Below are 16,986 nucleotides of genomic sequence, written 5' to 3'. Positions count from 1 at the left end.
GGGAGAGGGGAAGATAGGGGAACCCATGGCTGATATGTAAAACTAAAACACAAATATAATAAATAAAAAAGGAGAAAAAAAAGTAAAAAAAAAAAAAAAACCCAAGGCCTGTTATTGGGGTGACTGCTGGAAGATCAGAGACACAGAACAAGCCACAGCTACCTCACCCTGCCAGTTCCTCAGCTGATCCTGTTTTCTCAGACTGTAAGCCTCTGAGTCCTCATCCCAATGAATCTCAGCTGAACTGTTGCTCAAAATCCTAAAAGCTTAACCAGCCAAATTCTTCTAGTTTCTGGTCTTCACACCTTATAAATCTTTCTACTTTTCTGCCATCACTTCCTGGGATTAAAGGCATGAGTCACCACGCCTGGCTGTTTCCAATGTGGCCTTGAACTCACAGAGATCCAGACAAATTTCTGCTGGAGTGCTAGGATTAAAGGCGTGTGCTACCACTGCCTATCCTCATGTTTAATATTGTGGCTGTTCTGACTCTGACCCCAGATAAGTTTACTAGAGTGCACAATATTTTGGGGAACACAAATGGCTTTTTTTTTCAGGCCTGGCATGATAGCACACATCCTTATTCCCAGCAGTCAGGAGGAGTAGAAGGGCAGATAGATATATGTGAGTTCAAGGCCAGATTGATCTACATAGTGTTATAAAGGATCCACCAGAGAAGGCCACTGGGACACTGATTCAATCAAAACAGAAAGTTTTTATTAGCTGGCTGGCCACTACCCTGGGTATGTGAAACCCAAGTCCTGTCCTGAGCCTTTTTCAGGGTGAGCTTTTAAGCACAAAAACCACACTCTGGGTTGACATACCTCAGTTAGCAAGGGCAGTCAGCCTTAGAATTGGAACTACAGAAGCTAAAAAGCAATGTTAGTACATTCAGAGACATTTCCAGATCTCTGGAGTTTGATGGATTATGTCTTTGCTCCCATTTTAGCAGATGTTAAGGTCTACATGCTGGCCTCTTAGGTCAGAATGGTGCAGTGTCTCTACATGGTGTTAGATTTGCTGACATTTGGGAGCCTGTCATAATACCAAGTTTAGGACTAGGCAGGGCTACAGAGTGAGACCCTATTAAAATAAATCTCCTCCCCTGGAGGGGTGTTGAAATAAAAAATGCTTCCCCTGGTTTTGGAGAGGTAGCTTAGAGGTTAAGAACCTTTGCTGCTCTTGTGGAAGACCTTAGTTTGATTCCAAGCAGCCACATAGAGGCTCACAACTGTCAGTAACTCCAGTTCAGAGGGGATCCAATGCCCTCTTCTGGCCTTTTTACAGGCAAACCACAAACATAAACAGCATAAAATAATAAATCTTTAAAAAAATTGTTACCTTTTTCCTCACCCTACCCCCAGGTTTGTGATTCTTTGGGTCTGGAGATGCACAGACAGAGGGTTTGTGCTGTTATGGAACATTAATTACAGTCTGAGAACTACTGTGTACTATTTTACAATAGTAGGGAAAAAAGAAATAAGGTGGATACACAGTTGTGTACATATGCATGTTTGTAGTCAGAAGCTAAAGAAGTTCCCATATGCCAGGTGATGGTAGCACCTACCTTTAATCTCAGCACTTAGAAGATAGAAGCAGGCAGATCTCTGTGAGTTCAAGGCTAGCCTGGTCTACAGAGAGAGTTCCAGGACAGCCAGAAGCTATTAGACAGAGAAATCTTGTCTTTTTAAAAAAAGTTCTCATGTAGTAGTTTGTTTTTTTCAACCAAGAGTATGTAAGTTGTAGCTGGACAAATAAAATCACATTTCAGTACAAACAAAACATCACCATAGTAAGTATATAAAACATGTATATAAATAGAACATTCAGTGATAACAAATTATGTTTTATGTAATCCCAGCTGAATATTTGATATTGGAAGACATAAAGCCTCTTCAATATTTTCAGAGTTGATCAATATTTTTACTTTATGAAAGTCAGTGCTGAGAATGCTGCTTCGTATAAATAGGTAATATAAAATGGCAGAAATATGGTTAGGATGGTTTCAGAAATTGTTGGAAATTGCTTGTTGTGGTGATTAGTAGGTATCATAACGGAATAGGACTGTTGGTTGCTTCCCTCCTTTAGAAACTTGCATGGTGCCTTCTGGTGCCAGGATAGCTGGTTCTCAGGGAGGAGAGATTCAGGTCAGTTCCAGCTTGTGTCCTCCAGGTTCTGTGCCCAAAGTGTCTTCAGCATGGGGACTTACCTTCTGAGTTAAGGGCAACAGCAATAATGTTCTGTGAGTCCTTGGACAACCCTGACCAACTCAAAAGAGAGCTCCAGGAGTTGGTCCTGGAGGGGGCATTGTCAGGCCAGATGAGAAAATTTCATTTAAACTCGATATTTGTATTCATTCACCATTTTATTCATGTTATAGGTATTTTAGGAAAATAGTTAATATGATTCCTTATGACCTTTTCAGACATCCTTACTATTCTCTTACCCTCCTCCTTCTTTCTTCCAAGGTTATTTCCCCCTCTCTAATTAGAGTGCCTTTCTCCCCATTTCTAATGTCATATCACTTGTACCCTGCTATTCCCTTCTCTACTGTCACCGTCCCTGCTCTGTGGTGAGATTTTGAACAAATAAAATTTGCCTGAAGATCAGAGGGCAGAGCCAGCCACTAGATAGACATAGAGGTCAGGCAGTGGTGGCACACACCTTTAATCCTGGCACTGAGGAGGCAGAGATCTGTCTGGATCTCTGTAAGTTCAAAGCCACACTGGGCTACATGAGATTAATCCAGTCTAAAAGAGAAACAGAACCAGGCAGTGGTGGCACTCGCATTTAATTCCAGCACTTGGGATGACACACCTTTAATCCAGTACTAGGAAAGGTGGAAACAGGAAGTGATATGGCTGGGAAGAAAAAAGAATATAAGGCGGGAGGAGACTCAGCATTTCAGGCTGAGGAGTTGATGAGGTAAGAAAGAAGTGGTGACTTTGGCTTGTTCTGCTTCTCTGATCTTTCACTCTGATATGGCTCTGGGTTTTGTTAGGACCATTTAGGATTCGTGCAACACTGCTCCTCCAAAGTCCTCCATTTTTCCTTTCTTGATTTCTGCAGTTAAACTAGATTATGTACTCACATCTGAAGATTTGGAGCTAGGAACCTCAGATGAGAGAGACCATGAAAGATTTGTCTTATTGGGTCCGGGGTTCCCTCCCTCTGACCTTTCCTGGTTTTGATCCTAGAGAAGGAAGTCAAGACAATGGAGTTAAAAAAAAAAAAACATGTTGTACTTTGTACTATAGATATTGCTGGAACGACTGACACATGCCCTTCATGTACAAATGTAAGTTCCTCAAGACAGCTTCAAGTTCCTCACCCCACAGTTGCCCCTATTTAATAACAGCTCTTAGCCAGGCAGTGCTGGGGCACGCCTTTAATCCCAGCACTTGGAAGGCAGAGGCATGTGGATCTCTGAGATTGAGGACAGCCTGGTCTACAGAGCCAGGACAGCCAGGACTCAAAAGGGTTTAAAAATGTAATTTCCTTCCACAGAGCAGATAAAAATTTAGAATTAGAGCCTGGTATGGTACTTTATGTCTTTAATCCCAGTACTTGAGAATTTGAGGCAGGAGGACTGCTGTGAGTTCCAAGACCAGCCTCAGCCTGATTCTCAAAACACGAAACAAATTATGAATGCTCACTTGAACTTCAAACATAACTGGTAGCATTTTTTCATGGTTTTGTTTTGCCTTTTCTTTTTTGAGACAGCATCTAACAAATCCAGGCTGTTCTGGAACTCACAGCTTCATAGCTGCCCTACTTCAACGTTCCAAGTCCTGAGATTAAAGGCGTGGGCCAGCATCCTGGCTATCATCATGTATTTTCATTTGGCAGTCTTAACTCTGAGGAGCTCCTAGCCTAGTCTCACTTGTTTGTGGTTGTATACGAATCTAATAGGTAGTCAGTAATTATTCTGTATGGATGCTTTTTCTGTGCCATTCAAGTTGTTTTCACCTAACAATTATTTGCCAGATTCTTCCCATTTATTAGTTATTGTTCAAGAGAATTTAGGGAGGTATAGGTAGCAACTAAACTTGTTTGCTATTTCTATAACATTGGCATTGTACTTCTACCATTTTCACGTTGCTTTTGGAATTAAGATTTTATGCAAAAGTAAAACTTTTGCACCATGTTTGGCCTACTAGGACGCTCAATAAGTTTACTTTTGTATTCAATAAATCAGAGTGCCGTTTTAGCACAAAGCTAAAAGGCGCCTTGGAGGAGAACGGGTGGGGGTAGGGCAAACAGTTAAAATTGCACACCAGCAAGAACTTTAAGAGACACGGAGAAAGAGGCGGAGCGAATAGTGAATGACATAGGAGATGGCCAATGAAGAATCTGGGAACCACTACCCTCCCTCCCTTCGTACTTCAAATTCTAAGCTTAATTTCCATCCGGGTTCTTCAGCCTCGTTCCCGGGTAGTATAAAGATTGCTGTCTCCTTTGTTCGCCCTCGTTGCGCAGTACTCCTAGCGTCATTTCTGTTCCGTTTCAAGAATCGGCAGCTGTCACTTGAAGCAGCGAAGGTCCTGTCAAAGAGCTCATAGGAGCTTGAGACCGTCGCAGTCCCCTCGGGTAGGAGCCTCCTTTCCTTGACCTGTTTTCCGTACAGTCTTGTCATGTTAGGGCTGGAGATCATTTGTTTCCCTGGAGAGAGTGGTGGCGGGCGCCATTTTAAGACGCCCAAAGGTGTCAACCTATTTAAAGCAGAAGGGGTGGAAGCAGCACACTAGGGGGTCCATTATCTTGCGTGCGTCTCCGGGATGTTTGGCTGTCGCCTGAGGGCGGAGGGCGCAGCGCACAGCATTGTAGGTGGGGCGGGAGGGACTCAGAGCGACCATGGGAGTAGCACCAGGACAGCGCCGGTGCTAATGATGGGCTGGTTGACTTCTCTGCGGCTTCCTCTGGTCGTTGGCGGTAAAGAGAGGTAGCTTTTGGAGTTTTCGCTGCCAGTGTCAATGCAAAAGTTAGTTAGTCCAGCGGTTGTTGGTGGTTCTGGGTTGGATCCAAGTGTCGCCATTTTGTCTTTAACACGCGGTTTTTAATGAGTCTTAATTAGGTGTCAGCACAGGAACAGTGTGTGAACAGTGTGTGATTCCGAGTTCCGTTATTTTCTGACTCTGGCACTTTTTATCTTTTCAACCAGATAGCAATCTTTTGTTGGGTTAGATGCGGCGACTTTGTTCTAACTTGAAGATTTGTGCCTAAACTTACTAGCCAATCTAAATCAGAAAAGGGCTTGGTCTTTACTTGGTGCATCTGGCTGATGACCTTGGAATAGGAAGTCTTTTATACCCTGCGCTGCGGGGGAGCGAGAAGGGAGATAGTAACGGAATGTTTAAAAGATAACAGGTCAATACAATAGCCGGGTGTGGTGGCCCAGTCTGTTAATTACTGCACTCTTAAGGCTGCAACCTTGTATAAAAAAAGTAAAATACATTTAAAAGTGGTCAATACAGTAGCCGGGTGTGGTGGCCCAGTCTGTTAATTCCTGCACTCTTAAGGCTGCAACCCTGTATAAAAAAAAGTAAAATACATTTAAAAGTGGTCAATACAGTAGCCGGGTGTGGTGGCCCAGTTTGTTAATTCCTGCACTCTTTTTTTTTTTTTTTTTTTTTTGGTTTTTCGAGACAGGGTTTCTCTGTGTAGCTTTGTGCCTTTCCTGGAACTCACTTGGTAGCTCAGGCTGGCCTCGAACTCACAGAGATCCGACTGGGTCTGCCTCCGGAGTGCTAGGATTAAAGGCTTGCGCCGCCACCACCGCCCGGCTAATTCCTGCACTCTTAAGGCTGCAACTTTGTATCAAAAAAGTAAAATACATTTAAAAGTAAAAGTTGCCTTTTCTAGGGTTGAATAGCTGTTCTTTGACTAAAAGTAGCCAGGGCAGTGGTTTGCTAAATTAGGCAGACCCTATTAACCCAGTTAATGAAAATTGCACTGCACTGTTAATCAAAAGTATTTCAATTCGTTTTCTACTTTTCTTGAGGTTTATCGGAGTCTTTAGTTACTAAAGAATAAAGATTTTAATAAAATAGGAGCCACGGTTAAGCTGTTCAGTAAACTTAGAGAACTTTCTGCAAAGAGATAATATTATTTTTCAGCAGACTCCCGTTGGTTGGAAGAAAAGATGGTTGAAGCGGATCGCCCAGGAAAGCTCTTTATTGGTGGGCTCAATACAGAGACAAATGAGAAAGCCCTTGAAGCGGTATTTGGCAAATATGGACGAATAGTGGAAGGTGAGTTATCTAAAATTATACGCTGTGTTACTGTAATGAAAAGACAAGCTGTGATGAATTTGAATCCAATGATCATCTGACATGATAATGTATTTTGTCCTCTAAGAAGTTCTGAGCTTGCTTTCTGTAAATGTGCTCAGGGTATTTTTGTTTGAACGAAAGTAACCGCCTCCTCCCAAACTGTTTTAGTGCTTTTGATGAAGGACCGAGAAACCAACAAGTCAAGAGGATTTGCTTTTGTCACTTTTGAAAGCCCAGCAGATGCAAAGGATGCTGCCAGAGATATGAATGGAAAGGTATGATTTTCTGATTTTCTGCTTAATATAAAGGGGTTTTCTGCTGACAAAAATAACTAAAGTGTTATCCATGTCTGGGTCCAGAGCAGCTCTGGAGTTTTTATTTTGTGTATGTATATCCAGAGACTTTTAATTATAGCCATTGGTAGTACTACCATGAATTTTATTTTATTTAGTAAGAAAGGGGTCTCCATGTAGTCTTGACTAAAGATCAGGCTGACAAACTCAGAGATAGATCCTCCTGCTTATGTCCCCAGAGTGCTAGAATAAAAGACCACACCAAGTCTCTATTCTGAATTTTATTGTGATTCCACAACCAAATTTTGTAGCTAGTGTTAAAGGTTATATGCCTAACAAGAGTGCCTATGTTTCTTTTCAGCCTTGATAAAATTTATTTGTTTAAAGTCCTTAGATGGAAAAGCCATCAAGGTGGAGCAAGCCACCAAACCATCATTTGAAACTAGTAGACGTGGACTACCTCCACCTCCAAGGAGCAGAGGCCCTCCCAGAGGTCTTCGAGGAGGAAGAGGAGGAAGTGGAGGAACTAGAGGACCACCCTCACGTGGAGGACACATGGGTAATTTGATTGGAGTTCAGGCTTGGTGTTTAAGTTAAAAGCTGCAGACCCACACCGGTGTAGGCATTCTTTTTGAAAGGTTATAGCATTGGTTCTCAACCTTCCTAATGCTGCAGCCCTTTAATACAGTTCCTCATGTTGTGCTGACCCCCAACCATTACATTACTTTCATTGCTACTTTATAACTATAATTTTGCTATTGCTATGGATGGTAATGTAAATATTTGATATACAGAATATCTGATATGCGACCCCCATGAAAGGGTTGTCCACCCCTAGGATCACAACCCTCATGTTGAGAACTGCTGCCTTTGACATGGAGACTACTCACCCCATTATTAATGTAGTGCTCATGACTTGAAAAGAAAATATGGGAGGCCGAAATTAAATTACAGTGTTAAAACTAGGGGTCAAACGGCTCAGGACTAGGACTATTGTTTTCCCAGTCTACAAGACTTGTGGATTTCTGAAACAAGGTCTCTGTTGTTAATTCAGGCTGGTCCTGAACTCTTGTCATGCTTACTCTTGCTCAATGGAAAACAAACCTAGCCGCCTCAGCGAAGCAGAAAAGATAATGGTCATGATGCACATAATTAATTCTTTGTATTGTTTTCCTTGAGGCAAATAGTTCTTAGTTTTTTTTCTTGAGTGTTATAATGTTTTTTTTCTTGATTATTGTGTTGATGTATCTTCTTTCTATTCTAACATAGATGATGGTGGCTATTCCATGAATTTTACCATGAGTTCTTCGAGGGGACCTCTTCCAGTAAAAAGAGGACCACCACCACGAAGTGGGGGTCCTCCTCCTAAAAGATCAGCACCTTCAGGACCAGTTCGTAGCAGCAGTGGAATGGCAGGAAGAGGTAACTGTTGCGTGCATTACAATCTGTGCTGCTACCATAACACTGTGTTGAAGCTAGGCATAGTGGTTGGTTCATGTCCAATCCTAGCACTGAGGAAAATAGGATTGACATGAGTTCAAGACCTATCTAGGGAGACTCTTTGTTTTATTTTTATTCTTTTTAAATGTGTGACCAGTAAGATGGCTCAGTGGGTGAAGCATTTGCTTCTCAAGCGCAAGAACTTGAATCCACTCCCCCATTCACAATCAAAAGTGGAAAGAGAACTGAAATTACAGAGTTGTCCTCTGACCTACATTTGCATCATAGCATGCACAGGCCCACACCATTACACACACACACACACACACACACACACACACACACACACACACACACATTATTAAGTTTTTTTAATGCTTATACATTAAGACTGATTTAGAGATTCCAATTAATATTATATTTATAATTAATGAGCACTGAAATGTGACTAGGAAACATTATGTTTTAGCTACTTATGATATTTGATTAAATCAGTTTTTTTTTCAGCCTGGGTGTAAGTTCACACTTTAGCTTTTCGATGGGTAGATTTTGAAGGTTATTTTTTTTTCCCTTAAGCCCCTGTTTCACGTGGAAGAGATAGTTATGGAGGCCCACCACGAAGGGAGCCCCTTCCCTCTCGCAGAGATGTTTATTTGTCCCCGAGAGATGATGGCTATTCCACTAAAGACAGGTAACAGAAAAGTGCAGTTTGTTTTATGAAGAATTACGTTGAAAGAGAGCACATCAGAGGAATAAACCAAATTCTCTTCCTGTAGCTATTCAAGCAGAGACTACCCAAGTTCTCGAGATACCCGAGATTATGCACCACCACCAAGAGATTATACTTACCGTGATTATGGTCATTCCAGTTCACGTGATGACTACCCATCAAGAGGCTATAGGTAAGCAGCTACTTCTGTGTTTGTTTGCTTGTAAGTATTTGCTGTAAAACTTCATGCTTGGCAGATGGCTCAGATGTTAAAAGCACCTCCCAAATAAGTTTGGCAACCCAAGTTCCATCCTTGGAACCCATGTAAAGGTGAAAGGGAGAGAAGAGGCTCCACAAAGTTGTCTTTTGACCTCTACAGGATCGTGGCATGCACATGTCTCCTCATCCTCACAAAATTTATTTTACATTGGACAGCTAAAAAAATGAAGAGATTTAAGACTTTTATTTTTAAAGGATTTGAGAATTTTTAGAGTGTATTACATTTATATTATGAAATAAACATGTAATTTAGGGGAAAATATATATTTTAATTAAAAATTGTTTTTTATTTAGTGATAGAGATGGATATGGTCGGGATCGTGACTATTCAGATCATCCAAGTGGAGGTTCCTACAGAGATTCATATGAGAGTTATGGTAAGATACCGGTTAAGGATCTTAAATATCACCAGCTTGAGGTTTTAGGTTCATGAGCTGGATTAATAGGCTGCGTGGTGCTTGCTTTTCAAGGGACCTTTGCTTGCTTTCAAGGGGTAACTTTATCAGCTGGGCTTTTCCTAGTTTTGTGAAGGGCTTTTTTTGTTCTTTCCTTGTTTCGTTTTTTGTGTCTTTTCTTTTGAGGCTGTTTGCTTGCTTTGGAGGGGATTTTGCTTGCTTAAATTGGCAGCCTTATGTGTTTTCCCCCAACAGTGAAAATACAATTTAAAAATTTTATTAACAAGATCAAATATTTACCATTGCAATATGAAGGAAACTCAACAGTTCAAAATTGCAACTTATCACTGGAAAGTGGCTGAGTGTCTACTATAAAATAACAAGCTGTCTGGAATGTCCTCTTGAAATACACAACGTCTTCAGTCTTTTCAAACAAACATTAAAACCAATCCATTTCCGTATTTCAGCAGATGAGCAATTCCCTTTTATGGCCAGCAATGGTAGAGTTTAAACTTTCCCAGTTGAGAAAGTAAACTTATAATACAAGAATTCTGTAAATTCAGATTTAACTGTTGTATATATACAATTTATAGTGTTGCCATATTACCTGACCATTGACCCTGCAGGTAACTCACGTAGTGCTCCACCTACACGAGGGCCCCCGCCATCTTATGGTGGAAGCAGTCGCTATGATGATTACAGCAGCTCACGTGACGGATATGGTGGAAGTCGAGACAGTTACTCAAGCAGCCGAAGTGATCTCTACTCAAGTGGTCGTGATCGCGTTGGCAGACAAGAACGGGGGCTACCCCCTTCTATGGAAAGGGGGTACCCTCCTCCACGTGATTCCTACAGCAGTTCAAGCCGCGGAGCACCAAGAGGTGGTGGCCGTGGAGGAAGCCGATCTGATAGAGGGGGAGGCAGAAGCAGATACTAGAAACAAACAAAACTTTTGGACCAAAAAAATCCCCATTCAAAGAAACAAACAAAATGGAAACTTTCTGTCATAAACTTCCTAAGGACTACTAAAAGGAAAAATTGTGTTACCTTTTTAAAATTTCCTGTTCCCCTTAATAATTTTTATGTTCTTGTGAGGGAAAAAGTAAGACATGTTTAATTTTATTTGATATTATGAGTTGCTTTCAACAAGCAAATGTTAAATGTGTAAGCCTTGACTTGTACTAGTGTTGTAATTTTCCAAGTAAAAATGTCCCTGAAGGCCACTTCCTGATTTTTCCCAGTAAATGAGGAAAGCAATTCTAGGATCTTCCACAAACATTAAGCCATCCATATGTCCTTTGGTCTCCACTGAGCGATGAATCGCCCTGCCTGTGCTATTAGAGAGGGTTGGTTGGGTGTGCTGCTCTTAGGATTTCATGATTTCAGGGTGTCTTCCAAGTGAAACCACAATGCTCACAGTATAAAAAAAAACCTGAGATCAGATTCCTAGGAATGTGCTATTTACCCAGAAACCCAAAAAAGCAAATGGATGCAGACCATAGTTTGCTTTTCTGACATTTCCTTGGGAATCTACAAGGACCTCCCTTTTCCCCTCCCTTAGTAAGACCATTTAAGTGTGTGTTAAACAACTACAGAATACTAAATAAAAAAGTTTGGCCAAAACCAACCATGAAGCTGCAAAACGATGCTTGCTCTTACTGTTTCAAATTTTTGCAACTCTGTAGTGTCTCACTTTTAAAGGAACAGCTTGATTGCAAAGGAGAAAATAGATAAGCAATGAAGTTATCTCCAACTTCCTAAAGGCTTATGACTTCTAAAAAGTGAATCTATCAGCATTCCACATCAGATTTAAAGCACCAAATGCCTGTGAAACAGCAAAGATGGTAAGCAAAGCAAACTAGTTTTTCCGTCTAAGTCGAAATTGAGCACTTACCTTCCTCATAGTACAGTGAACCATACTGTACTTCATGGTAATGGAAATGCCTTCTAGATTAAAAAAAAAAAACCTTTTGGAAAAAAACCACAAATGTTCAATAGCATATTAGAAGTCCTCCAAATTCAACACTTGGATTTTTTTAAAGCATGTATGGCACTTAAAGGCACTAATGCAGCTGTTGTTTATCAATAGCAATCTGGAAATTGGGAGGGGGTGATTTTTTTTTTAATTTTTGATGAAGACCTTTAAACATGCTTCATGTTTTGACTTTTTTTTTCAAATTAGTCTTTTAGTCAATATAAAAAAATGGCTTAGGATTGGGGTCTCCCGTCTGGCCCCTATAAGCCATTGCAAACGTGACATTTAGTTGGATGCCTGACTTGTTTTAGTTCTATGAAACTACACTGTATGGAGAAAAAAAAATCTATTGCAAGTGGTCTTTAAAAAAGCAAAAACCTGAGGCAGCATGACCCAGGTCCAGCCATGAAGTTGAAAAAGATGCTCTTGAATATAGTAAACTTGAAGACCTCCAACTAAAAATCCTTAGACTGCACTTATTCCTTCAAATGTTTTGTCAGTTCAACTTATGGATTTAACGTGGCAGTGCACCATTGGAAAAGAATGAGAATCCATAAGCCATGCGACTTAACCATTTAAGCCATTCCAGTCCATCCCAAGCCAGTGAACCTTCCACCAATTAAGAGAAGTAGTAGAACATGAAATAATGCATTAAGCTGCAAGTCTGAACTTGCCTGTTCTCTCTGGAAAAAAAAAAAGGACAGTTGTAGGCAAGTAGTAAAGAACTTCTTTTAGAGAAATAACTAGTTTTCATTTATGTAATTTTTGCAGGTTGAACCTAACAGTCATACTATCATGGAGTGCTGATTGATTCACAGTAGAGAAAGCTGGCAGTATGAAAAAATCAAATGCTCAGGTAAGAGTTGAAAGTAGTGTCCATCAAAGGTTTAAACACTGTAGCTTTGTCATTGTGTAGCTATGGCATTGGCAAGTATTTTCTGACCCTTAATTTGTCTATAACAAGAGATAATGCTCAACTCTGGACATAAGAATGAATTTGTCATAAAAAAGTCTAGCACATCCATTTTGAGTGAAGGTATATAGACATATTTTGATTAAATAGAGTACCGGTAGGATGGTACTACTAGCTCTTTCTGAAATAGTTACTAACAGCTCTTTGCCTGCAAGAGTTCTTGTGCAAAGAGTTATCTAGTTAATGGTTTGCTATGTGAGCAACATTGTATGAATCACATGCATGCTGTCAGTGCCTGCTTATTTTCAATTGACTAGTTAGTGATACAGCTGCCACTGCAACTTCCAAATTTCATGGGCACAATATGGCAAGGTATCTGATTTTACTGTTACAAAGCTGATGCTTATAGTTATTGTAATGAGTATGGCCACATTTTGAAGCTAGCACTTTATCACTAATACTTAAACTGAAAACCCAAGTTGTGTGCACTTAAGAGAGAGAATTGAAGTGCTTTGCAGTGTAAAATTCTCTGTAACTTGATCACATGCTTTTTTTACAGAGTTGTTGAAGCAGAGGAATGCTGACACTAAGCTGCAGCAGTTACATACCCAGTGCTCATCAGAATTGGTTTGGTACAGGCAATAGAGGGTTTTTTTTTTCTTCAAGGGAGGGAGGCATCAGTGTCGGTTAAACATTAATTAGGGAGTGGTGATTCTTTAAAATTGACCAAATGAGGAGAGGGAGACAAAGACATTGGTAAGTGGGGGTACCTACCCAAGAAGTTCTCATGGCTCTTTGTATAGATTCAGTAGTTTGGGTGAAATAATGAGGCAACTCTAAAATTTAGAGCTGATGATCACTTACTATAATAAAATTGAATTAGCTGGAACTGTAACTCCATGATGGAGTGCTTGCCTAGCGAATCCTAGAGTTCAATCCCTGGCACCACACACAGAAAAAGAACACTCAATCAGAAAACTGATGCTTCCGTGATAACTTTATCCACTGATGTCTCTGATTTTCAGCAAGTAAACCATTTGGGGGATTACCTTATCAGGAAAAAACATTTACTTGTCCTATAAAACTTAGAAGGGGGGAGCAATGCTACAAAATGAAAGTAAAAAGTGAAACATTGTTAAGATAGTGGAAAGATGCTGGAAACAAATACAGGTCACCAGATCACTGTAGTTTTAGAAAGGTACTTTACCCTCAGGTCTCAATCTTAGAAATAAATCATGATACAACTCCAGTTTATTACTTTGGAAGCTAAGAGCCAGTAATGTAAGTGTTGATGTTCTCAAAGGAAACAGGTTGAGTTGCAGGGCTAAAGGATTTAACTCAACTTCTGAGATTTTTCTTACAAAGCCATTTAGTACTATTACATTTAATGTTTATGATTAGGGGAAATGATCCAAAATTTTTAAACCCCATTGGTCACATTTCTCATCAGATGGCAAGGGTCCTGACCAAATTTCAGTGGTTGTACTTGAATAGCTATCTTAACTCAACCCTTCTATATTCTAATAATTCCTTGAGTAGGTGCTTTGTCAAGACCTTTTGACTCAAGCATTTATTTAGATTTCTTATAGACAGTTTAGCATAGGGAATACTAGGGTAAAAATGAATGCTAAATTCAGAGTAAGGAGCAGGTACAAATTACCAAGAAAACTTTTTGACAAATAGAAAAATTTACAGACCCCACAGGCCTAAAATACACAATTAGAAAAAAAAAATTGTCCTTGATTCTTCTGGCTATATACTGGTTGTAAAGGAATTTGAATAATACAGGAAGTGTGGTTTATTTTGGTAGTTGGATGTAAGGTTTGGGTATTGTGGATCACTTTTTGGAATGTTTTGTATGGAAACCCAATAAAACTTGAACATATATCTTTGTGGTGTTGGGTTCTCTCTCTCTCTCTTTTTAACCCTTTTGAAAGTAGAAATTAATTTTAGGCTTTCTGGTGTTTTGTTTTGTTTTGTTTTTCTTTTGTTTTGTTTTGTTTTTCTTTCTTAACTCTCTCCCTCAAACTTTCAGTTCTAGGGCACTTAACATAAGGGGTCATCTAGAATCCCTGAGGTGGTCTGACCACTGTCTATTGTGATGAGTTAACCTTAGATAAACAAGGTCATTCAGGTGATTTTGTTTAATCCTTAACCTAAAAATGAAATGAGAGAGAGCTATCACACTTCAGTAAGGCTCATTTACCAAGAATTTCCCCTATTGCTTCTACCTGGATTTCCTGCATATCTTGGATTGATAGGGGCAAGGGTGGGGATTGGGTCAGTAAGAAATTGTTTATGGTAGTGAGTTTCAGTACTTTTGGACTAGAGTCTTTCAGTGATGTTAATAAAACAACCCATAATGCTATGCTTCTGTGGGGGAGGTTTCTAGTTTGTGAACTTTCTGTGGAGTATACATTTAAGGGTGGCAGAATGCTGACTTCACAAAACTTAATTGGCAGATTATGGGGACCAGAGCTCCATCCCCAGAAACCAAGTAAAAAAGCCCTGAATGGAGGTTCATTTGTAATTCCAGTGCTCAGGAGCTAGAAGGATCCCTGGGGCTTGCTGGCCAGCCAATCTAGTCTGTTCTGTGGGCCTCCATCTTGTGGTTTTGGGTTTTATGTTAGGGGGATAATACTTTCTGAATCAATTTTTATAGCGTGAGACTGGAAATTTAAATTTATTTTTTTAAATATAGATAACCATTTGTTCCAGTGTCTTGCTGAAAAGACTACCCTCTTGCTTTTTTACATTTTCTTAAAGTTCTTTTCCTACTGTTTAAATTTGTACCTGCATATAAGTGCCCGCAGAGGCCACAGGCATCTGAACAGGAGTTAAATCCAAACTCAGGTCCTTTGCAAGAGTAGTACAAGCTCTTAACCATTGAGCCCCTTCTTTGCTCTCCTGAAATGAGTGGGTATTGTGTTTGTTAGACTATGGCATTTTGGCTAGGTGTGTTGGCACAAGTCTTTAATCCTAGAACTCTGGAGTCAGAGGCAGGGATATCTGAGTTCAAGGCCAGCCAGGGCTCAACAGTAAAACTCTTGTCTCAAAGCAAAAACAGAGTAGGGGATTAACATGTGTGCTCCGAAGGCTTTTTGACATTGAGAATTTGTTGGAGAACTCCTGATACCCATTTCTTAGCATTCGTTGTAATTGTCATTGGAAGTAATGGGGTTCATTGTGGAATCTTTCCATCTACTTTGTTTTGGTTGGTTCTCTCTTCTATTTCTGCTGCTGCCCTCTTGTTAGCCCCCTTCTGTTAACCCCCATTTGAGATCTATTCCCCTCCTAGCTTGCTTTCTAGTTCTTAGACCACATCCTCCTTTCCCACTCATGTGTATATACATCTATATTAAAAAATCTATACTCAGCCTGCCTAAAATTACAAAGTCCTGGGTTTAGTCCCTAGCACCGTATAAACTAGGCATGGTGATGTATGCAGGAAGTTTAAGGCCAACCTGGGCTACAGGAGACTTGATCTCAAAAAAACAAACAAAAAAAACTGTAGAGATGGCTTAGCAGGTAAAGAAGCCTTTGCCACCAAGCCTGACACCCTGAGTTTGGTCCTCAGGATCCACATGGTAAGAGAACATGGACTCCTGTAAGTTCTCTGACAAGCACATGTGCATTGTGGGACTTGCGTATCCCAGGCTTCAAATAAAAAGAATACATTTTAATGAACCATAGCAATGATTTCTGAAAGTATGTCTTAATATGTTTTACAAATCTGGAATTTGTGCCTGAAAGAATTTTTTTCTCTCTTGACTTTGTCAGATTCCCTAAGAAAGGCTCCAGCAGATCCTTGCTCTAAAGGATATACCCAATGCCTGAGGGGCTAAGATTGGGCTCTTCAGTGTGACCCATGTAACGTGCTCCATGATTCGGTACTACTGTGATTTGACAGTTCTGTTTGCTGGCTTACAGTGGTAATGATGTAGGGAATGGTCTTCCAAGCACTAAGTTGGGGACAGGACTTGTATGTATAATTTCTTCCCTAGCCTCCTATATCCATGGTGGTATTTATAGTAGGATACCCCTCTCCATCCTGGAGTCCCTGTTGCCTATCTCTAGGCATTTCTTAGTGATTTTAAATTCCAGTTTCAGCATTACCACTTGTTGATTTCTCATCTGTAAAGAGGGTTGGTGATATGTATCCCAGAGGTGGAAATGATTGAGTTCCTGTGCAGTAAATGCTACATATTTTTTGTTTTACTTTGCTTTTTGTTTTTTGGAGACAAGAGTTTCCCTGTGTATCCCTGGCTGTCCTGGAACATGCTCTGTAGTCCAGACTGTTCTCAAACTCACAGATCTGCCTGTCTCTGCCTTCCTAGTGCTGGGATTAAAGGCGTGTGCCACCATCACCCAGCATAATTACTAAATGTTATTTTCCATCAATTTCCCTCTTGTATTATCTTCAGGACTGGGCTTTGGGGCAGGAATCCAGTACCTTATGTTAGATTTCCCTTTTGTCAGGGACTGGAAGTTCTTAGAAGCTGAGTGTTTTCTTCTGGGTTAGTCATCCTCCCATCTTTTTTAACTGTGTTACAATTAGTTCACATAGCATTTTCATTCTGGTTTTGCTTCCCTCCCTTCATAAGCCCCCATTAGGAACTGTTTTAATACAACGTATGTCCTTTTGTGTAAGATTTTATTAAATGTTTATTTTTTTTTTTTGAAACAGGTTATGTTTCTCAAAGTCACAGA

General features: G+C 40.2%; 1 protein-coding gene and 1 non-coding gene across 5 annotated transcripts; both read left to right on the top strand.

Annotated features, from left to right (window-relative positions):
- Positions 1–4,415: 4,415 nt before the first annotated feature.
- On the top strand, positions 4,416–14,163 carry Rbmx (RNA binding motif protein X-linked). 4 transcript variants are annotated; one of them, XM_036175070.1, is made up of 11 exons: positions 4,416–4,590; positions 6,117–6,251; positions 6,441–6,547; positions 6,953–7,124; positions 7,835–7,987; positions 8,582–8,696; positions 8,782–8,907; positions 9,288–9,370; positions 10,015–11,232; positions 12,135–12,219; positions 12,836–14,163. In XM_036175070.1, exons 2-9 carry the CDS (start codon positions 6,143–6,145, stop codon positions 10,323–10,325), a joined length of 1,176 nt encoding a protein of 391 aa, XP_036030963.1. In that variant the 5' UTR covers positions 4,416–4,590; positions 6,117–6,142; the 3' UTR covers positions 10,326–11,232; positions 12,135–12,219; positions 12,836–14,163. The 4 variants fall into 4 exon arrangements, with proteins under 4 accessions (XP_036030963.1, XP_036030964.1, XP_036030962.1 ...); XM_036175071.1 differs by having other exon boundaries at positions 6,120–6,251; positions 10,015–12,219; XM_036175069.1 differs by having other exon boundaries at positions 10,015–12,219.
- Positions 6,299–6,370, top strand: LOC118574900. Its single transcript, XR_004943777.1, has one exon. It is a non-coding gene; the product is annotated as a small nucleolar RNA SNORD61 (small nucleolar RNA).
- Positions 14,164–16,986: the final 2,823 nt, after the last annotated feature.

Source organism: Onychomys torridus, chromosome X (assembly GCF_903995425.1).
Source record: "Onychomys torridus chromosome X, mOncTor1.1, whole genome shotgun sequence".
Lineage (NCBI taxonomy): Eukaryota > Metazoa > Chordata > Mammalia > Rodentia > Cricetidae > Onychomys > Onychomys torridus.
Note: the sequence above shows the minus strand (reverse complement) of the source record. Positions and strands in the feature narration are given on the sequence as shown.